Source organism: Charadrius vociferus, unplaced genomic scaffold (assembly GCF_000708025.1).
Source record: "Charadrius vociferus isolate BGI_N301 unplaced genomic scaffold, ASM70802v2 scaffold390, whole genome shotgun sequence".
Classification (NCBI taxonomy): domain Eukaryota; kingdom Metazoa; phylum Chordata; class Aves; order Charadriiformes; family Charadriidae; genus Charadrius; species Charadrius vociferus.
The window spans coordinates 1,625,794-1,645,381 of NW_009646433.1; the positions used below are offsets into that span (position 1 = coordinate 1,625,794).

At 45.9% G+C, this 19,588-nt stretch overlaps 1 protein-coding gene across 1 annotated transcript in view; it reads right to left on the reverse strand.

Annotated features, from left to right (window-relative positions):
* RNLS (renalase, FAD-dependent amine oxidase) overlaps window positions 1-19,588 on the reverse strand; it is a 75,513-nt gene that overhangs the window by 20,535 nt on the left and 35,390 nt on the right. The window contains exon 3 of the mRNA XM_009881546.1: window positions 152-325. Coding sequence (XP_009879848.1) covers window positions 152-325 — 174 coding nt within the window. The remainder of the gene's footprint in view (window positions 1-151; window positions 326-19,588) is intronic.

Sequence of the window (19,588 nt, forward strand, 5' to 3'; positions counted from 1 at the left end):
ACAGGCCAAATGTGACATTAAATGCTATCCACTGCGGCTTGGAGTTAAATACTTGCTCTGTTCAGAATAGCAACACTCAATTAAACAGCATTTTTCATGATCTACACCCTCTATTGTCACTGTGTTTAAGGGAAATAATGGGAGCACTGACCTATATTGCGTTTCTTATTATCGATGGAGATGAAGCGTATGCAGGGATTATCGGTGATGTACTGTGCAGCCCAGGGGACATCAATCCGTGTACCAGCTTCATAGAAAAGTCCCAGAGCGTAGCGGGAAGAGTAGCTCACAGACTCCAGTTGCTGCTTTTGACTTTCAGTAATTACTGTGGAAAAAAAAAAAAAAAAAAAAGAAAAAGAAAAATCAGACAATCCCTCTTCTCTCAGAACATTAAATGTGTGAATGCTGTGGTTAAGCTGATTATTCCTTCCTGAAAATGACCAGACTGCTAAAACTAAGAATTTAATATTAAGCCTAGTGCTTTGTAATATTTTTTCTGGGACACCTCTTCATGAAGTTTTAATGGTGCATTATGAAGACTGTGTCCTTCACACGCAACCCTCCCCCATCTGTTGGTGGTTCATCTCCCACTTCTCTGCTAGTTGCCTCTGACTTGAAACTTTGAAGACTGGTGACTCTTTTCCAAACCTTTCCTAAAAGGGTGAATAAATTGGCCTAAGAGGTTTGGGTTGCCTCTAATAAATGATTGTATGACTCTGCAAAAACCCAAATGTCTTCACATATCAACAAAATGAACACAGGGGCTTTTGGGGGATCTTATTAATACATACAAATACTTAATGAGAGGATGCCAGGGGGATGGGAACAGTCTTTTTTCAGTGGTGCCCAGTGATAGGACGAGGGGTAATGGGCACAAACTGAACATAGGAAGTTCCATCTTAACATGAGAAGGAACTTCTTTACTTTGAGGGTAGCGGAGCACCGGAACAGGCTGCCCAGAGAGGTTGTGGAGTCACCCACTCTGGAGACATTCCAAACCCACCTGCTCGCCGTCCTGCGCAACCTGTTGTAGGTGACCCTGCTCTAGCAGGAGGGTTGGACTAGATGATCTCCAGAGGGCCCTTCCGACCCTGACCATTCTGTGATTCTGTGAATCTCTGGGGAAAAAGCCCTGCAACTTCTGTGCTGCAGTTCAAATGGGTGAAGAAAACTCTGCACTTCAGCACACAAAGCGTTCGTAGTGAAGTTCAGCTCCTTCAGCTGAAGGCATTTTAAAGCAGTTTAGAAAATTTCAGAGCAAATATGAATCCGTTCCTCCCTATGATTAACTCTTCTATCTTCTAATTAACAGTAAGATCTGCTTTTTGCCTCAATTTTATAATCTTCATAAAAAGCTGCGCGAAGTAGCGTTGCGTTAAGCCCCACTGAGCAGTCAAATACGAATTTACTTCATGCCGAAGAGAAATACAGCAGTTTGACTCATCGTGGAGTTAGGTACCACATCTCTCTTTTTACTACCGAATGGACGGCCAACGCTTCTGCAAGCTGGAGCAGGACGTGCAAAGACAAAATCACAGCTTGTGTGTGAAACCGCACGCTCTGTCGAGCTTGTTTGGAGAGTTGATATTGAGAGGCAAAAGAACAACAATCGAGGTGTTTCATTTTATGTGAAAATCAGGCGGCATGATGAACATTTTGTATGAAGAAAGGAGCAGCCGATGGCTATATACGCCATGACACTTCCCACAGGCAGCAGGCCAGGTATTGAGTGGTATCTTGGGGACTTCAGCAGAAGTCCTGCCCCAAAACAGACCAGCCCCATGTGTGGGGCAGGCTGGGACAGGCTGGAGGGAGAAGCCCTCCACGCAGGTGAGAGGCATCTGCAGATTCGTGCATGCCAAGCTGGCCAGGAGTCACAGCGATGAAGGCCAACCAGCCCGGAGTGAGAGCACCCAGAAGGTATTATTCCCTTCAAGTGAGGCCACGTCTGGACACTTTGCGCAGTTTGTCGTGCCCCCCCTGAACAAGAGAGAACAACAAACAGGATAAAGTCCTGTGTAAAGTCACTAACATGGTCAACTAAAGGGGGTCTCCGTTCCCAGGGACTGCCCTGACTGACTCAGACACAGCCCCGAACAACATGCTGCAGCGGCAGTGTTGGACCTGCTGGGAGCAGTGTTCGGCTGGAGACCCCCAGCATGGTGCCTCCAGCCAGAGTTGGTGGGACCGGGCAATTCTGCGTACCTTCCCCACACCACAGCCACCTCCACGCGCCTGCAAGTAACGCGCTTCCAAGAAAAATGCTGGCGCGATTGGCCTTGCTGTCATGACTAATGCTCAGAACTTGCAACCAGGACAGCTTCATCACACACTCACTCCACCAGCACATGCTCTCTCCCTGGGAACCGATAACTCCTGCTGTGCCAAGGCAGGACTCTAGGAACCAGGGCTATAAATCATACAACGCGTGGCGCCGTGACGCAGGCGCTCCCGAGTCATGCCGTGCCGGCCAGGGGCAGGGGTCCAGCAGCGCTGTCAGAGCGTTTTCCAGCAGGATGCATGTTTGAGAGCACGTTCGGTCCTGCTGAGAAGTCCTCGCAACAACTGCCACTAAACCTGTAAAGCCTACATACCACCCGTCTTCATCGAGGTCCATTCCCACCACTGCTACGGGCACACTCCCTTCTCAAACGGCATCAAGACTGTCTGTGTTACGAGTCTATTTACATGCAGAGGACAACGAGCAGGGCAGAGCCAATGCTGGTGTCACCCCAGCTCTTACCAACCTGTGGGTGACCATTTCAGCTGTGCAAGTCTACAGGTGCCAAATTCAAAGTCCTTGTCCATTCTGGTAACATTTCCACGTGGCCTCCCAAAATGTGCAGGGACACAATTTATGTCTCTATTCAGTGTCCTCTGAGAGGCTCAGTAAGTAACCCATGAAGCCTACTATGTCTCAGGAACCTTGGTGAACCACCAGGGAAGGTTCACCAAGGATATCGCATGCCCTTTTCACAGACAGATGCCTTCTACGGGAGAATTCATGGTCCACAGTCACAATCCCTCACCTGAAAACCCATCAGGTTACTCATAGGTATCTGCCCCATCCCCATGTTTCTCTATTTGCATATTTTTTCCATGATGTCTCTCCACTCTGTTCCTCTGCACGTCATTGAGAAGACTGATTTCAGAGGCTGCTTTCTGCCTCCTCCCCTGAAACAGTGACCTCATATACAGAGTGCTTTCCTAACTGAGGTTCCTGGCTGGTCTCCCCCACCCGACCAGGACCTCCACACCCACACCAGCCTTCCCTAACCACTGGCACACTAAAGGACCACAAGCCAGATTCCATCCAAAATCGCATCAGAAATAAACCTTGAAATGCTCCCCCCAAGAAAAACCCTCACAAATTTTAACACAAATATGCCGAGGAACAGAGAAATGTGGAGGGCAGAAAAGAAACACAGATCTACCCACAGAGAGAGAGGAGAGGAGGAGAAATAAGGCATCTGGCACTAGGGGTGGTGGCGGTGGAGCTGCCTGACAGAGGAAGGCAGAGAGCAGACCTGCCCAGGAGGGTAGGACTGGCTGAGCACAACGGGATTTGAAGAAGCTCCCTTTCCCTCTCCAGTCCAATGCCCCATCAGAGAAGGTGTTGAGGGGGCCCAGCTGCCTCTCACCTCGCTCCTGCACCTAGATCTTTCCAAAGAGGCTCCATACCTCTCCACGGTCCTCAGGAACTCCTCTAAGTGTTGGGTCAAAGAGCCCTCGCCCCTCTGCTGTCCACCTTCCAGTTGTTCCCATTGGCACAGCAGGGTTCCCGTTTGTTACACTGCTGGTCTGTGACCAAGACCCAGCAATGGTTCAGCACGGAGAATTCTGTCGGTATGCTATTGCCTTGGATGGGCTTCTGCAGCACACACACATGCTCTCTATGGAAGAACACCCTGTACAATGTGCTCCAGAAAAAAAACAAGAGAGCAGTGGTTGCAAGAGCCGCTCTTCAACGTGATTTCTTCTTGCTTCACCCTGAGCATGTACCAGCTGAGGAACTGGTGGCTCCCATCTCGCCCCAGGACTCCAGACGTGGTGCAGACCCCCTTGTCTGTGTGTGCTGCCTGGCCGGCCAGCTCCAGAAACCACAGTGTGCGCAGGACCCTGCCTGGGCTCGCTCTGCCTTCCTCCGGGCCAGGCTGCTCCCCCGGTGCCCCGGGCTCCTGGGTGCGCAGGGCTCCATGCCAAACCTCCGGAGGAGCCTGGCAGGGCGGCCGCCCCAGGCTGCAGCAGGGCACTGGCTTTCATCCCGGCTTTTCATGCCATTCAAAGGTTTCACATTGACCTTAGCGCTGGCAAGGCTCCCCCAGCTCTGCGAGTCTCCGGCAGGCTGTCACCTCCGTCCTCCTCCATCCTTCCCCTCTTCCACAGCTTCTCTCCAGCTTCTGCAGGCTGCCATCTCCATCCTCCTCATCCTTCCCCTCTTCCACAGCTTCTCTCCAGCTTCGGCAGCCCCCAGGACTGGGAGATTTCGCGGCATGGCACCGCTGCTTGGCAAAGTCAAGCAGGGGAAGGGAGGGGATTAAGCAGGGACACAGGGCGGGCTGGAGGACTGCCCCGGAGGAAAGGATGCCAGCATGAGAGGACCTCGCACATCCCGCCCTGCTGGAAGTGTTCCCTGGCCTGCGCTAACTCCCCGCTCAAGCCGTGAATTTAACAGCGCAGGCACATGGTGCCAGCATCCGGGAACTGTCTCGGGGGCTCTTTGCTGCCAAGTCGGAACAGCGACATGAGCGATTTCAGGCAGCAGTGCTTGTCTCAGTTCCTCCTGGCAGACCACGAGAGCCCAGACAGGGAACAGAGCTGCTGCTAAACACACGCCACACCGCAAAGGGGACATCTCCCTGTCCTCTTTCAGGTAAGGGCTCTGCACAGCTGGGTTTTGAGATGTCCATCACCACCAGACCCCCTTCTTAGAGCTATCATAAATAATCACAATGTATTACGCATTCTTGCTCTGCTTCAAAAGCATATAAAAGTCCTATAAACATGCAAATAAATACAAAGCTGTAACATCCCATCCAAAACACTACTCTCTGTCCAGGTTACTTTGGCAACTCATCTCCCCTTGGGGAAAAAAAAATAAACAAGACCTCCTCCAGCCCACAAAGCAAAGCACGCAGAAACCTCTGCGCTGCGGGAATGTGTCTGAGATAGAGACAAACTGCCCAGCTTGGGGGCTGCAGGCACCGAGCCTGTAATAAACCTGTGATGGTTTATTACACGGAGCGCTTCAGCAGGTACAACCTTCACAATGTTACATGTCGCCAAAGCCGAGCCGGCCAGTTGGCTCTGAAGTACCTCGTTTAAGACTTAACATTACTTTATGGACCCATCTTCACAAGCTATAAAGTTTCAGAAGGTGTTAGGGGTCATTGGGGATGGATGTTGAACAGCAGTGCAGTAATCAAAGGTAAGTTTTATCAGCTTTAAGTATACCAGCTTTTTATCAGCTACAATTTTATCAGCTTTAAGTATACAGGTATACACGGAGCTTGGCCAGGGGATGTGGGGAAAGCAGGCGACGAAAGGCAACAAGCCCAGCTGAGCATCCTCCCTCCTAGGAGGGGGAAGAAGAGGGAGGGCGGGCAGCTTCGAGGCTGCGGGCACCAGCCAAAGTGACGGAGCTGGGACTTAACAGATCAAAGGGCTATAAACAGCTCAGGCGGCTCGTTCACAGCGGTGAGGGAAGGAACAGCTTCGGGAAGAAGTCGCTTTTCAAAGCCTTGGGGAGATGGAGTGATGCACAGGCTAAGGACACCCAGTTATATCACCCAGCGCCTGCAGACGTTGCGGGGACGGTGGCAGGCTGCTCGCCGGCGAGAAGCGAACGGCAGAAAGGCCGAGCAGTTTCTCCAGACTCAGTCCTGCCCTCTCCTTGGGTAAAGCAGAGCTGGAAGGGAAGCCGCAGGGTGGAAAGAGAGGGGCAGCGCTGTGATGGCGGCCGCCCTCATACACCGCGGGGTGCGTTGGACTCACGGCCAGGCTCAGGCTTGAGGCAGCTGCAGCAGGTCCCTGGGGGCCGTGGCTGGGCAAGTCGGGGCATCCCCCGGGATGGGCATCCTCCACTGCTCAGGGCCCCGTCCCAGGGACGCCCCGCTCGCACGGGGCCCGGCTCTTTGCTTAATTATTGTTTAGGTTTTTTAAAAGTAACGTCTGTGGTTCACTGAATTCTAAACCGCTGCAAATTTACAAAATCGAGGAAGTTTTTATAGCTTGGGAAGACAGTCAATGAAGTAATATCAGGTTTGAAACCCAGCAACAAAAAAGCTGAACTGTATGCGAAAACAATGCTACAAGTTGTAAGACTGAGGTTTTTTCCCCCTGCTCCATCCATTATGCATTTTAGCAAGGCAAACAAGTTGATCTAAGGACATGAAGAGAGCCTTCATTTTGAATTTCCATACTTTTATTGGTTTAAATGAAAACCAGACTGTTGTTTTAATGTTGTGTATGAAACCACAAAATAACTATTAATTTTTCCCCTTCCAACAAAAACGGTTAAGATGATTTTAATAACATTTTGGAAAAAAACCCCAGCTTTCAGACCGTGGAATTGTCCAGTGTGCAAGAATCAGCCATAGCAATATTTTTAAAGCAAGGCATAAAGGCATGAAAATCTTATATTTTCCACTGAAAAACTCAGCTACAGCTGCAGCGCGAATGCCACTGAAGTAAATGTCCTCTGGAGATTTCATCACATCAAAGCAAGGGGCATGTATACTTTATTTGCTGTTTCTCTAGACACTGACAGCAAAGTGGATTACTTATCTGTAACACTCAATAAATATAGTAAGGGCCTTTTATCTGCTGTTCCAGTACTTTAATGTCACCTCACTGCCTCACTCGTGTTGTGGGAAGGAGAGGACCCAGAGATCCCATTAGGGCCAGCGAGAGAGAGAAGAGCCAAGGCTTCAGCTGGCAGGCTCCGAGCACGGGCACCACGCCATTCGGGAGTCCAGGACCGAGCCCAGCCTACCATCGCAGAGGCCAGGGAAGCAAAAATAAACCCAGCCGCTCCCATGGCCAAGAACCGATTAGGACGATCAAGGTTTAATCCTGGATGTTTAGTCGTTTGCCAGCAAGTAAGGGAGGGGATTGCAAGAGGCGCCTCTATCCGCGGGAAGGCGCTGCAGGGGCACCTGGATGATTCACCCCCAGCTTGTGGCAGCTGTCAAGAGGCTCCGGCAAGGACTGGACTTGCAACTGCAATTTGGAACAAGCAGAGATGAGGAAGAGACACGATGGGTCGGTAAAGGATTATGTCAGTTTGGTAACCGAAGCGGATAAGGTTACCCGCAACTTCCCGCGAAGTCCCACGTACCTGTGACTGCAGGTCACAGCTGCTGGGGACAGGGAGAAACCGCATTCAGAACTACAGGGAAAAGCAGAAAGTTTTGCTGTTCCTAATTCAGTACTTCTAAAAGCTTGTGGACACGTACCTCCCTATCAAGTCAACACATGATTTCAGAGCTCAGCTGGGATGCTTGTATCCAGCTCTTGCATGCACACAAGGATGTGTGGGCAAACTTGGGTAAACAAACGGAGATCCTGGTTTGAAAGACTTCCAGGGATGAGAGGGAAAACACTCTCATTTTGTTTCACTGTCCAGCCTTGCTGGGTGGCACAGAGGACGTTGCATCCTGACAACTAGAAGCTCCAAAGAAGATAATAAACAGAGAGATATAGTTTGTGTTATCACACGCAGCTATCGCTGGATCTGTTCACAGTCGCTTCCTCAGTGTGGCCACGGTAACTACAAATCTAGAGACATCTAGACATTACCAGCCGTCAATGCACTAAGAAAACAAAACTTATAGCAGTACTTTTAAATACTTTACTAAAGCAGCAAATAGAAGGATGCTGGACTTTTAGTTTTTTCTTCTAGGAAACAATCACTCTTTTTAGTCTTAACTTCTTTTACTCAAAACTCCTTATTCTTCTAATAACCCAACAGTTTTAGCTTTGGTGGGAATAGTATTAGAGCCTCTCTTGAGCTTTGGGAGTTTTCCAGGGCATCCTCCCAATTCAGTGTAACTCCTGCTCTGTGTGAGAAAAGGAAAACACTCTGAAGGACACTGTGATTTGTACCAAGGGATGAAACATCCGCCCCGCATCCGTCCACAAGGACTACAAGAAGGAAAAGGTGCTTCCACAGTTACCCTCCATTCCTCCCCGCTTGAGTTATAGCAAGCAAAAACTTCAGCTGAAGCTCTGTGAGCAACCACAGCTTACGTGGTGCCTTAGTACCAGCTCCCGCTTTGACGTATTTGCAAAGAAAATATCCCCTTCGTCTCTTGAAAGGCTCAGCGTCAAGGCTGAACAGCGAGATGCCCCTGCATCCCAGGAGGAAACGAGCTATCTTTTTAGTCTGTAATCCCCTAGTACTCAACTCAGCCTTTGACTAGGGACGTTTCTCTCCACCCTTTTCAGTTTTCCCGTACTTTATTTCTGTGTCCATATGCTTCTTTCCGCAGCTATGCCCTCAATAACCCTGCCGCTGACACCATCCCCCAAAAGGTTTTGTTATTTCCTTAGACTGCTTTGCTTAAGAGTTTATTTGCAGCATCTGACTTACTGATAGGCCGACGGCAAATCTAACTGCGTCAGTCCAATGTTGTTGGTGACACAGTATTTGTAAGCGGCGAGCGATCGCCACTATTTTAAAAGTTAAAAAGGAAACTCTGTGGTTAAACGGCAACAAAGGTATTTTTAGGCTAGGTATCAAGTTAAGAGATTTTAATAAGACGCCCACCCAGCAGCCCAGCTAAGTACCTGGAAATAGAGTTTATCATCACAGCTGACAGAGCGCTACCATAGCTTTGTTCGGGAGAGGAATTATCAGGACGGCACATTATGATAACCTTCACACAACGAAGCCTCCGTGGATAGCAACCGCTTTTTCCTCGGCAGGCTTGTGGAGACCTTTCCTACCGCTCTCCGGAGTGAGATGCCGCTGCCCTGAGCTCTCCAGTTGAGCGGTAACAAAGGACAGAGACTCTTCAGGCAATCCGCCTCTGCACAGTCTGCAACGCTGACACCGCGCCATGACACTGGCCCTCTGCCACCGCGCTGACCGTTTCAAGATGCAGCCTGTTCCTGCTTCTCTGCCTTTGCGTAGGAGGGAGCAGAGGTTATGAGAAAGGCTTCGTTTTTAAGTTCAGCTTCCTTATCAAAGAGCTGGCGCTTTTTTTTTTTTTTAAAAAAAAAAACAACAAGGCAGCATTAAAATGCAACCATGCCTTTATCTGCGTTTAAATACTTACTAAACATAGTCACGTGTTGCCATATACTTTTCATTTTCTTATTATGCTCAGCTTTGGTTTGAATAATGCTGCATGGATCCAACGCAATGCTCACTCCTGTCTCTATGCAATGTCCGTATCAACTTAAATAATTACTTCAAATCCCTGCGGTCCTGGCTGGCTCGGCAGAAAGCTTCTTCAGATCAAGTCTGTGTCACGTGAAGGAAAGGCATAGTTAGAAATGTAGATGATTAACTGCCAGAGCAAAGATGCTGAGGGAAAAAGGACAGTACAAGTAAGTTTTTATGAAGCTTCTAATGATTTTGAGAACTAAGCTTGAGCACCTGTCCACCAGCTGCTCTTGACAAGCCGATAGAGCAATCCACTCACTATTGAACTAAAACCTCCATCGGTTTTCACAAGAAACATTTACATTAATCACCTACAGCACCGCACATTGTGTTTGAGTCCCCTCTTGCTATCAACAGAAAAATGAGGGGGGATGGGGACAAAAACGGGCAGGGGGGCGGAGTACCACCAGCTCCTGTCTCCCGGCGGAAGGGGGGGTGAGAAAAGAGGAGGGACGAGGAACAGGGGAGATGCTCCGCGGGATCATGCCAAACAGGAGATGGTGCTGCAGCTGCTGCGCTGCCATTCACTCAGCGCCACAGAACGGGCTGGCAGCACTGAAAATAACTTTTCAGACGCACTATTTGGATGACTGGGTTGCGAGTGCAGGAGCTGACTTTTAACCAAAAATCTAGTCATTTCCTCGGTGATGCCATTGGAAGCAATGCAGCCCCTGAAGATGCGTACAATGACAGCACACGGCATTTCGGTCTCCTAAACACGCACGCCCAAACACAACACACCACCGAAATGCCGCTCCCTGCCGTTTATTGTATCTACAGTTTAGCTTCAAAATTAATGACATCTTAGTTTAAAATATGAACCTCTGTTAAGCTTCCACCCTGGGAAGAACAGGATATGACATTTGTAAGTAAAAATAAAGGAGAAGACAATAACTGATCTTTCACAATCCAAACTCTTGCTACGTTAACATCACCTGCCTGGAGAAAGAAATACGTTCAAAATGCCCGTATTTTAGCCGGGCATTTTCTTCCAGTTTTGCCTGGGAGGAAGCAGTGATATAAATCTCTGTGGAAACACCAGGACAGACTGACTCCTTCCAGCAAGGAATGAAGATACCCAGGATTTTCCAGGAGAGTCAGTTACGAAGAACACCAGGAAATTAGTCAATAAAGTCCAAATAAAAAATATACATGTACACTCCAGTTCTACTTTGCAAGCATTTATAGGTAATGACATAGAATATATACATGCCATCATATAACTCTCATTAGCATGACTGCACATACAGTTTCCATGCTATAGGCAGAGCAGCATTTATTATGTGTTATTCTGGCAAAGGCCACTAGTTTCTGTGACTGGTACCGAAGTTGGCAGAAGCTGAGAAAAACTGATTTTATTCAGAGACCTCTGTACAGATTTAAGATCTTATGTTTGAGCTAAGAGACATGGAAAAGTTTAGCTAAAAAATAAATAAAGCTCATTGTCACATTTTCTCTGGATTAATTTGCAAATTAATCCAGATTCATCTTCCTGCTGTGCCATGTCATTACAGAGGACTTAGAAGAGCTTCCTTCCTACATCAAGTTACAAAGTACTACACGCAGTTCTGTTACTCTCTGGTGCAAAAATGTAAAAGCTCATTACTTACATAATCTTCACCATAAAACATTTAGCAAATAACTTACGCACATACTGTACACAGCATTGAGCTGAATAATAAAGTTGAGAGGATTTATTTTCTTGAAGTATGACACCAGTTGCCGAAATAGCATTAAAAGCTTTTCAAGGCGACAAAGAAAGATGTTGGCTTACCGCTCTCTGTTTTGACTTGGACAGAATAAACACATAAATAAATTGAATTAGATCTGCCTGATGTTTCTGGCTTCTGGGCTGCAGCTCCCCACTGACTACGGTAGAAGACCCCAATGGCATGCAAAGCTGAAGCGTGGCAATCGGAGGCTCATCCGCAAGTTCTCGGGACAGACTTGAGTCCTTGCAACGCTTCCCTATTCCTAAATTCAAGTCAATACCTGTAACGCAACACCAGGCAGTGGTAATGCACGCTCACGGAATCAAAATGCAGCTTTACAATAATGGACAACCAAGTTATTTCAATTTAAGTAAGTACTAGAGAAAATGCTTTCAGGCATTAATTATTGAGGAAGGAGTCAGCTGGCCAGTGGAAATCTCCACTTAAGACAAAAAAATTAACATACTTTCCTCTTTTTTTTTTAAGTAGATGCACGTCTGGTTCATTACCAGGAGGATGCAAAAGGGAAGAATACAGGGTAGAGCTCTGCACATCAAAAAGATGCAAGAATTGTATTCAACTATTACAAGAACCCTGTCGGGGTGATTTTTAGAGGAATTTTCCCCCCACGCAGGCCAGACTTGTTAGTACGGGTCAGTATTATCTCTATTTGGACCTCTCCTCTTTTCATTTTCTGAATCGGTCCAAACAGCTTCATTGGGCTTTCCAGTTCTTGTGCGGGAAGAGAGGTTTATACTTCCAGAGACTGCTAATACAATGCAGCTGCCTCTTCCAGGCTGAAGAATCCCAGGCTATTTAGTCATCACTTGCCGAGAAGCCACTCTGTGCCTCTGGCCACCCATCCCTGTGGACATCTCTGAAGCTTTTTCAACAACAAAACCACAACCACACACAATACTGAAGTTGCAGGCACACCAAGGATGTACCTAGCAGCATCATGATATCCCTCTCTCCTCTCCTCTCCTCTCCTCTTCTCTTCTCCTCTTCCCTTCCCTTCTCTTCTCCTTCTCCTCTCCTCTATTTAATTTATGTTTAACATTCAGGTTTCTTTCACAGTCCTAGGGAGAGATGAGCTTGTATGTTCATTGGCCTCAAGCTCTCACTGAAGATGGTCAGATCAGGTCTCTGCATCTGATAGACGAACTTAGGATCGGTTTTTTTCAAGCACTACGTATTTGTGCTTCTGATCACAAAACGAAAGGGGGACAGAAGAAACCATTGCCTTTTGCAAGGAGAAACAGAACATGTTATAGGGACTGGCGTCTGTGTTCATCTAAACAGTATCTGAATGGAGCTGGTGAATCACGATGAGAGGCGGCTGTGTTGGAAGCATCGTGCTGACAGGAATTTTGGAAAGGAGGGATAACCTTTAGGGAGGAATAACACCATACACCAGTAGAGGTTAGGGGCTGACTTGCTGGAGAGCAGCTCTGTGGAAAGAGACCTGTGGCAGCAATGTGCCCTGGTGGCCAAGAAGGCCAATAGTGTCCTGGGGGGCATCAAGAAAAGTGTGGTCAGCAGGTTGAGAGAGGTCACCCTCCCCCTCTACTCTGCCCTGGTGAGGCCACATCGGGAGCACTGTGTCCAGTTCTGGACCTCCCAGTTCAAGAAGGACAGGGAACTGCTGGAGAGGGTCCAGCAAAGGGCTACAAAGATGATCAAGGGAACGGAGCACCTCTGTTAGGAGGAAAGGCTCAGACACCTGGGTCTGTTTAGCCGGGAGAAGAAAAGGCTGAGAGGGGATCGCCTCAATGCTTCCAAATATCTAAAGGGCGGGTGGCAAAAGCACGGGGCCAGACTCTTTTCAGTGGTGTCCAGCGACAGGACAAGGGGCAACGGGCACAAACTGGAATACAGGAAATTCCATCTCAACATGAAGAAAAACTTCTTTCCTTTGTGGGTGGCAGAGCACTGGCACAGGCTGCCCAGAGAGGTGTGGAGTCTCCTTCTCTGGAGATATTCCAAACCCACCTGGATGCAGTCCTGTGCAACCTGCTCTGGGTGACCCTGCTCTGGCAGGGCGTTGGGCTAGATGATCTCCAAAGGTCCCTCCCAGCCCCTGCCGTTCTGTGATTCTGTGAAGTGAGAGGAAGAATGCATACAGAAGATGCTCCAATAAACTCGCACCTTACTTGACTAGGCCAACTACACAACCAGACAATCAAGAGGACAACACTACAGAAAGAGAGGTCTCTCCCCCCCAAAACCTTCTGCTAATGCTTACCGGGCTTTCTGTCACAAGGAAGACCCAGCGTCAGTTCTGAGCGCATCCCAGCACACCATCAGCACTTTTGCTGGCCATTACTTTCGTACGCAAGTCTTAGTAATACCTTGTATTTCAACACGTTTTCCAGGTAAGGAATACACAGACAGGAGGAGCTTGGCCTCATGAAATCTGAACAGAAGCCGGAGTTCTGGTCTACCTCTTCACCTTTGTCATTGACCTGCAACACGGACTTGGGTAAGTCATGTAACCTTCCTTCACTTCTTCGAGTGCTAAAACAAAAAATAATTATAGTGATCTTTCTCGTAACGTTGTGGGAATTAATCAGTCAAATTCCTTCCTATGCAGCAGATGTAGTAGTACTGAAGATGCAGCCAAGAAGCGGTTTGCTGCCATCCCCTTCCTCCTGTGATAGTACAGCTATAGCTTCCATATGTTTTTTTACTGGTAAAGAAAGATTGTGTTAAATACTGGAGGATCTGTCTGCTGCTTTAACTATTTAAGAAAAATGGTTTCTGGGGAACTAAATGACCTTACGCATCTGTAGGGAATTTTTGGACATTTATTCTACTGTTGATGCTCAGCATTAAGTTTTGTTTTCTCAAGTTATCACAAACAGTCTCCCTTCTTTAATATTATTAACGACCATGTTTTCTATCTGCCACATAATTTAGCTTAAATGTTTCCAAACTGTTTCTCTTCAGTTCAGTAGTTCGGTCTGAAGGTGCCTATATATTTCATCATCCTCAGACGGCTCATCTAACAGATCTGCTGATCTCCACTCTCTTCTACTGCAGTAATCCTGGACCTACTGACAAGGACCTCACGGCATATTGAACATGTCTTGGAAAGTAGAGTGTTGGACCTAGTGAGAATGGTGTTCTCCCAAAATTACTCTCCTGATGCATGGCTAGGCACATCTCCAATCACACTGACCTTGTGTGGTCACTTCACTGAAGAAATGTGAACCACACTGTATTTGCTGATTTTGAAACACCTTGAAGTAAGTCAGACACCTGACTTCTCTACGAGATGTAAGCCATGATGGTACAGCCAAGTATGTACATGGATACAAATGTCATTTAGTATGTTTTGGTGTTTTGTTTTTTTTAAATCTGCAAAGAATGATTCCCTTATGGAAGGGAGAGGAATCACAGCTGCCTAATCTATTCTGTTTCCACCATAGCAAAACTGGGACCAGTATTAAAGCAAAGAAGCAAACAAAAAAGCAATGTAGAACAATCCCCAAAATGAAAAGGGATTCTGAAGTCAGCCTTAGTATGGCAAGTCCTGAAACCGCTCTGGAGAGGTAGAGTTGCTGCAAGGAGGTTTTCCCCATTTGATAAAGCTCTGTCCCTCTCCCTTGGACTGGTGAGCTGAAAACCTAATAAATATCAAATCATACTGTTCATGTCACCATATGTTGAGGAAAGCGTCCCCTAATTAAAAGGCAAAAGGATCATGATCAGAAAGTGGCCAATGAGAAGTGGAGGAACGGCACCAGCACAGAGACGCACCAGTATCGAGGTGCTAGAAAATGCATGACAAATCACACACAAATATTTGCAGAAAAAAAGGACTAAATAACATTCAGAGGAAGTCTGTGATTTTCTACTGTTGGGAGAAATCTCCTCATCACAAGCTTAAACACTGAATACATTTAAATGTCATTTAAACTCCCAATGAGGCTTTCAAGTCGATGTTTTCAAAGGCATACAAATTATTTCAGAGGATGGGCTTGTATTCCACCAAGACAAGACGGAGGGAACGACACCTGGTTTGTCAGCACACTTACCTGTAAGACAAGCAGGAGGAAGATGCAATAGGTTTCGAGGGAAAAGAGGAAGACATAAGGTAGGAAGCGAGAGACATTTGGAGAGATGACACAAGGCACAGACACTTGGTTCTCATCTCATTACCACGGAAAACAAATATTGCTAAATGCAACCCACCACAAACAACACAATGCCCAGACCAGAGCCTACACTACCTAGCACCAGTGGCTGTCTGATTATCAGCCTTTTGCCTAATCACATTTAAATCCTCCCTGTCCCAGAGGATTTTTATGAAGCCTTTAATTCACCCCAAATACTTATTAAAAGCAGCCAGCAAATGCACCTGCCTGCCTTATCAGTATTTTAGGGGGAAGGAAGTAAACCCATCAACTTTATTCTTTCGAGAGGAAAATAATAGTTTTCTGAAGCGCAAATTTATTACAGAACATAATATCTAACGGGAAAGTTTATTTTTAGAAGCTGTCTGCACTGTAATAATTAGTTCAACAGAATTTGGGAAACGCAGTTTCAGGAATCCATATCCTGAGACACAGCTACATCATGCTGGAGCATCACAGGGCTGATGATCTTTATGTGAATGTCATGAACATCTACAGATCCAAATTTGGATAGCATTTAAAGCTTGATATTCACAATATTGTGTACAAAATGTAAAAAATAAAATAAAATAAAATAAATCAAATCAATTTATTTTCATTTGAAAAATATCTAAGCTGTCTTGAAAGATAAAGCAAATGCCCACTTGCTGGGGAAGAGGTGTCTATTGGATGCTGGGAAACGCCAGGACTTCACAACGACCTGCCTGGACAGACGTTTCCTGCAGGAAGAAATTCTCATCTACCACATCTTTCAGCATTTACACGACTCTCATCTTCTCTAAAAATGCCCCAAATAAACCGTTTTCTTTTGATCTCACACCAAGTAATGTTAGCTTTAATATCAACCACCAGAACTTTGAAATACACAATAATCTCCCTCACATAAGCAAAAAGATCCAGGATATAAAATGCCACTTAGAACTACACATGCCATACTCACACTGTCCACAGGTAGAACACATAGGAGATTTGCCTGCCTTTTTTTTTTTCTTTTTTTCTTTTTTTTTAAAATCAAATAGGTTGTGGCTGTATTTCTTTCTGGCTTTTATTTTGCTTTTATTTTTTTTTTCCCCTGCAGCTGAATTAGTTATAGACTTTATGGGGCTTTCCTCCCAGAAGTTCTAATAAAGCAGAGACTGGAAAGCCGAAACAAACAATTTTATCCTTTTACTATTTTTAGAAGCATATTTGAATTCTTATGTGCATATTTCAGCAACTAAAAGGGCAGAGGAGAGGGAAAAACATCATTTCCGATGTATTCCAGCATTGCAAATGGAAGAATCTGATGCCGTGGATAGAAAGGGATAGGAAAGAGAGAAAAGGGAAGAAACCAGGACTGAAAAAAGAAATGCAAGGAGATAAGCAAAAGGGCAGATAAGAATCAAGGTCACAAGCAGTATGTACAGAAGGAAAGACAACATGAAATACAAGGCAATAAGGCAGGAGGAAAAGACAATGGAAAACATGGTAGAGGTAACAGATTTACAAACAAAAAGTTTAAGGAAAATCACTTTTCAAAAAGAAAGTGAAGGATGAATCAATAGAAGTGTGAACTAAATGAGGAAAAAACAGAACTGAAGTTAAGGGAGAGGCAGACCAGAATGAAGGCTCACAACCGAGATTAACAGCCACTTTTGTGCATTTCCATGGCAGATGTTCTGTTTCCCTAAATTTAGAAGAGACAATGGGATGAATCCTTTTACTGAATTGGCAGGATACTTTATTTTTCATTATGCGGTTTAAGAATTAAAGTTGCCTCGGCTGGTGCTAAATGTCTGCAAGCCTTGACCATATTCTGGTACCTTTGCTATGGGTAATGTGGGTTTTGGAGATACTGCTTATGCTAAAATCATTTTTCTATTTTCTCCTTCAACTGTCCGGTGTTTTGCAGCACGTGCCGGTTTGAGGGTCTGTCCACTTTCTTCAGGTCCAGACCGTAGCCGCGTAAATAGGCACATAAATTTAGCTCCTGATGTTTTCGTACTAACATTTAAACAGATCTTTAATGTTGAAATAAGGGACACAAAAGATGTGCCGGCGGAATAAATCTATTTTGTTGGACACTGCTGAGATTGTTACTGATGGGAGTCCATCCAAATGGAGACATTTCAGTGAGGTTCACAGATGTCACAGATGTCATCATAGACATGATTGGAATTTATTTTGCTTCTGCACTTAACTTAGTGTAAAAAAAAAAACCCACCCATAATCTTTGACTCAAGAATTGAACACAGGGTTGCCTAGAACAGCAGAAAACTAGACATCGTGCTCTCAGTGGATCACAGCAGCCCACGCTGCGGCTGCCGCCACCACCAGTGTGCCTGTCACCGATTGCTCTGCCTCCCCAGGTATGGTCCACAGAAAGCTTTTGTGTGCGTTGCTCCACATTTAAGAGCTCAAAAGGGGCTTTATACTGGATGTCTCCCATTAACCAGAGGTTAGTGGAGCAACTGTTGTCATCACATTTACAGTTTAGGGTTAAAACTGGTGACTATCTTAACAAATTAAGTGTCTCCACTTACTGACAGGAAATCTGCAGTCTGCTATCACCAACTTTACCAAAGCTAAGACAGTCACCAGTTTAATTTTTTTTAGAAGATTTTTAAGTTTCGAGTTTTTTAAATTACTCTCTATAACTTAGCATTTGGTGACAAAATATAAATAAAAATTTCCACCCCTCCCCCCAACAGGGAATACCTCAGGCTCTAGGAGACGTTGTCAGAACCTATAAAACTCTTTAAAGATTTCCATTGTAACTGCTTGAAAGAATAATCTAGGAAGCCACTTTTCTACTCCCAAATAGTTGCAACTTGCTCTTCTGAACTGCAGAACCATGCCAGAACAGATCTCTCTTTCATAACGTACTTAAAAAAATTATTATATTCTACAATTGAATGTGCAGCACCACTACCAGTTTTTGAGTTCATTCTACATTTTCAGAAAACAAACCGAAAGGCTAAGACAATGACTAAATAAACCTGAATAATGATTCAGGCCCACCAGTAGATGCAATGGTAAAATACACTGAAAATATAACAAAAGCAGAAATGTTCATATGTATTATAGTCCAAACACGGAACAAAAGGAAGAGGACTTGTATCACACAAGGATGGGCGACAAAGCATCTTCAAATACAGAAATACAGTACTGAGAAAGCTGTTACTATTTATAAAGACTTGTCTGGCAACAAATAATAGATAGTTTCCACTCTAAAGTACTAAAACAGCTGGCTGATCTCCCTGTGGCCTCTTTGATGTAGATTTTTAACATATTCTGGAATTCTAGGGAAATCACATAGATGTGGAAGGGTTTGAATATCGTGCCAAAAGGACAAAGAGAAGTGACTCAGGTAGGGGGAAAAAGCTGACATCAGTCCCCAGGCATAGGGAGTGAAATCTGGTGGGGAGCTCACCTAATAAAAATGCCAGAATTAATGGCAACGTGACTCCAAAATAGGTCTTCCTGAACAAATTTGATCTCTCTTCAAAGGGACTGCCCATTTGGTTGATTAAAGTAAATACCTACAGGCCATACATGAATCTTTGTAAGGTATACAACTCAACCCTGTATGGTACAATGCTTAAAAGAGAGCATCATACCGTCAGGATAAAGCACACGCTTAAATGGGTTAGGAACTGGTGGGATAACGGGTCTCGAGGAGCAGCTGTCAGTGGGTATTTCTAGCGGGTCTCTGCAGAGACTGGTAAGAAGCTTAAAAGTATACAAACAATTTAATTGCTGAAAAATTAATGGCAATGAAATTTGCTAATGGCACAAAGTCTGTCTGAGTGGGCAGCCACGATCCGTACCACTATTCAGGAAGTATGTTTTATTGTCATTTAGGTTACTGGGCTTAATACAGAAGGTATCTGGATGGAAGGCGACAGCCCGGGATATACCAGCGAATAGACACCAATCAAATGATCCGCTCAATCCTTTCAAATTTTAAACACCGTGCGAGACCTGTGCAAACTCCACCCTTGGATATCCGTCCACAGATTCCAATGATTTCGAAAGAATTTCATGCTTACTCACCTAGGCATAACCTGCTCTTCATCTAGGCAGGGAATAGATTACGGGAGGGGCAAGCGTTCAACATTTGGCTCTCCTTCCAAAGGCTTGGGGGAGTGATGCACTGGGAGCAGACAGCCTGTGCTCTCGGAAGGAAGGGGAACTCAGAGGAGGAGCACGGAGCCTTTTCAACCGCACCTTTAGGCAGGAGCGCTGTAGGAACAGGTGATGCTCCCTCTCCAGACAGGAGCTCTGAAGGAACGGGGGTGATGCTCCCTCTCTCCCTTGCCCCACTGCATCACCCCGCGTGCCTCATTTCAGTCAAGATCAAAACG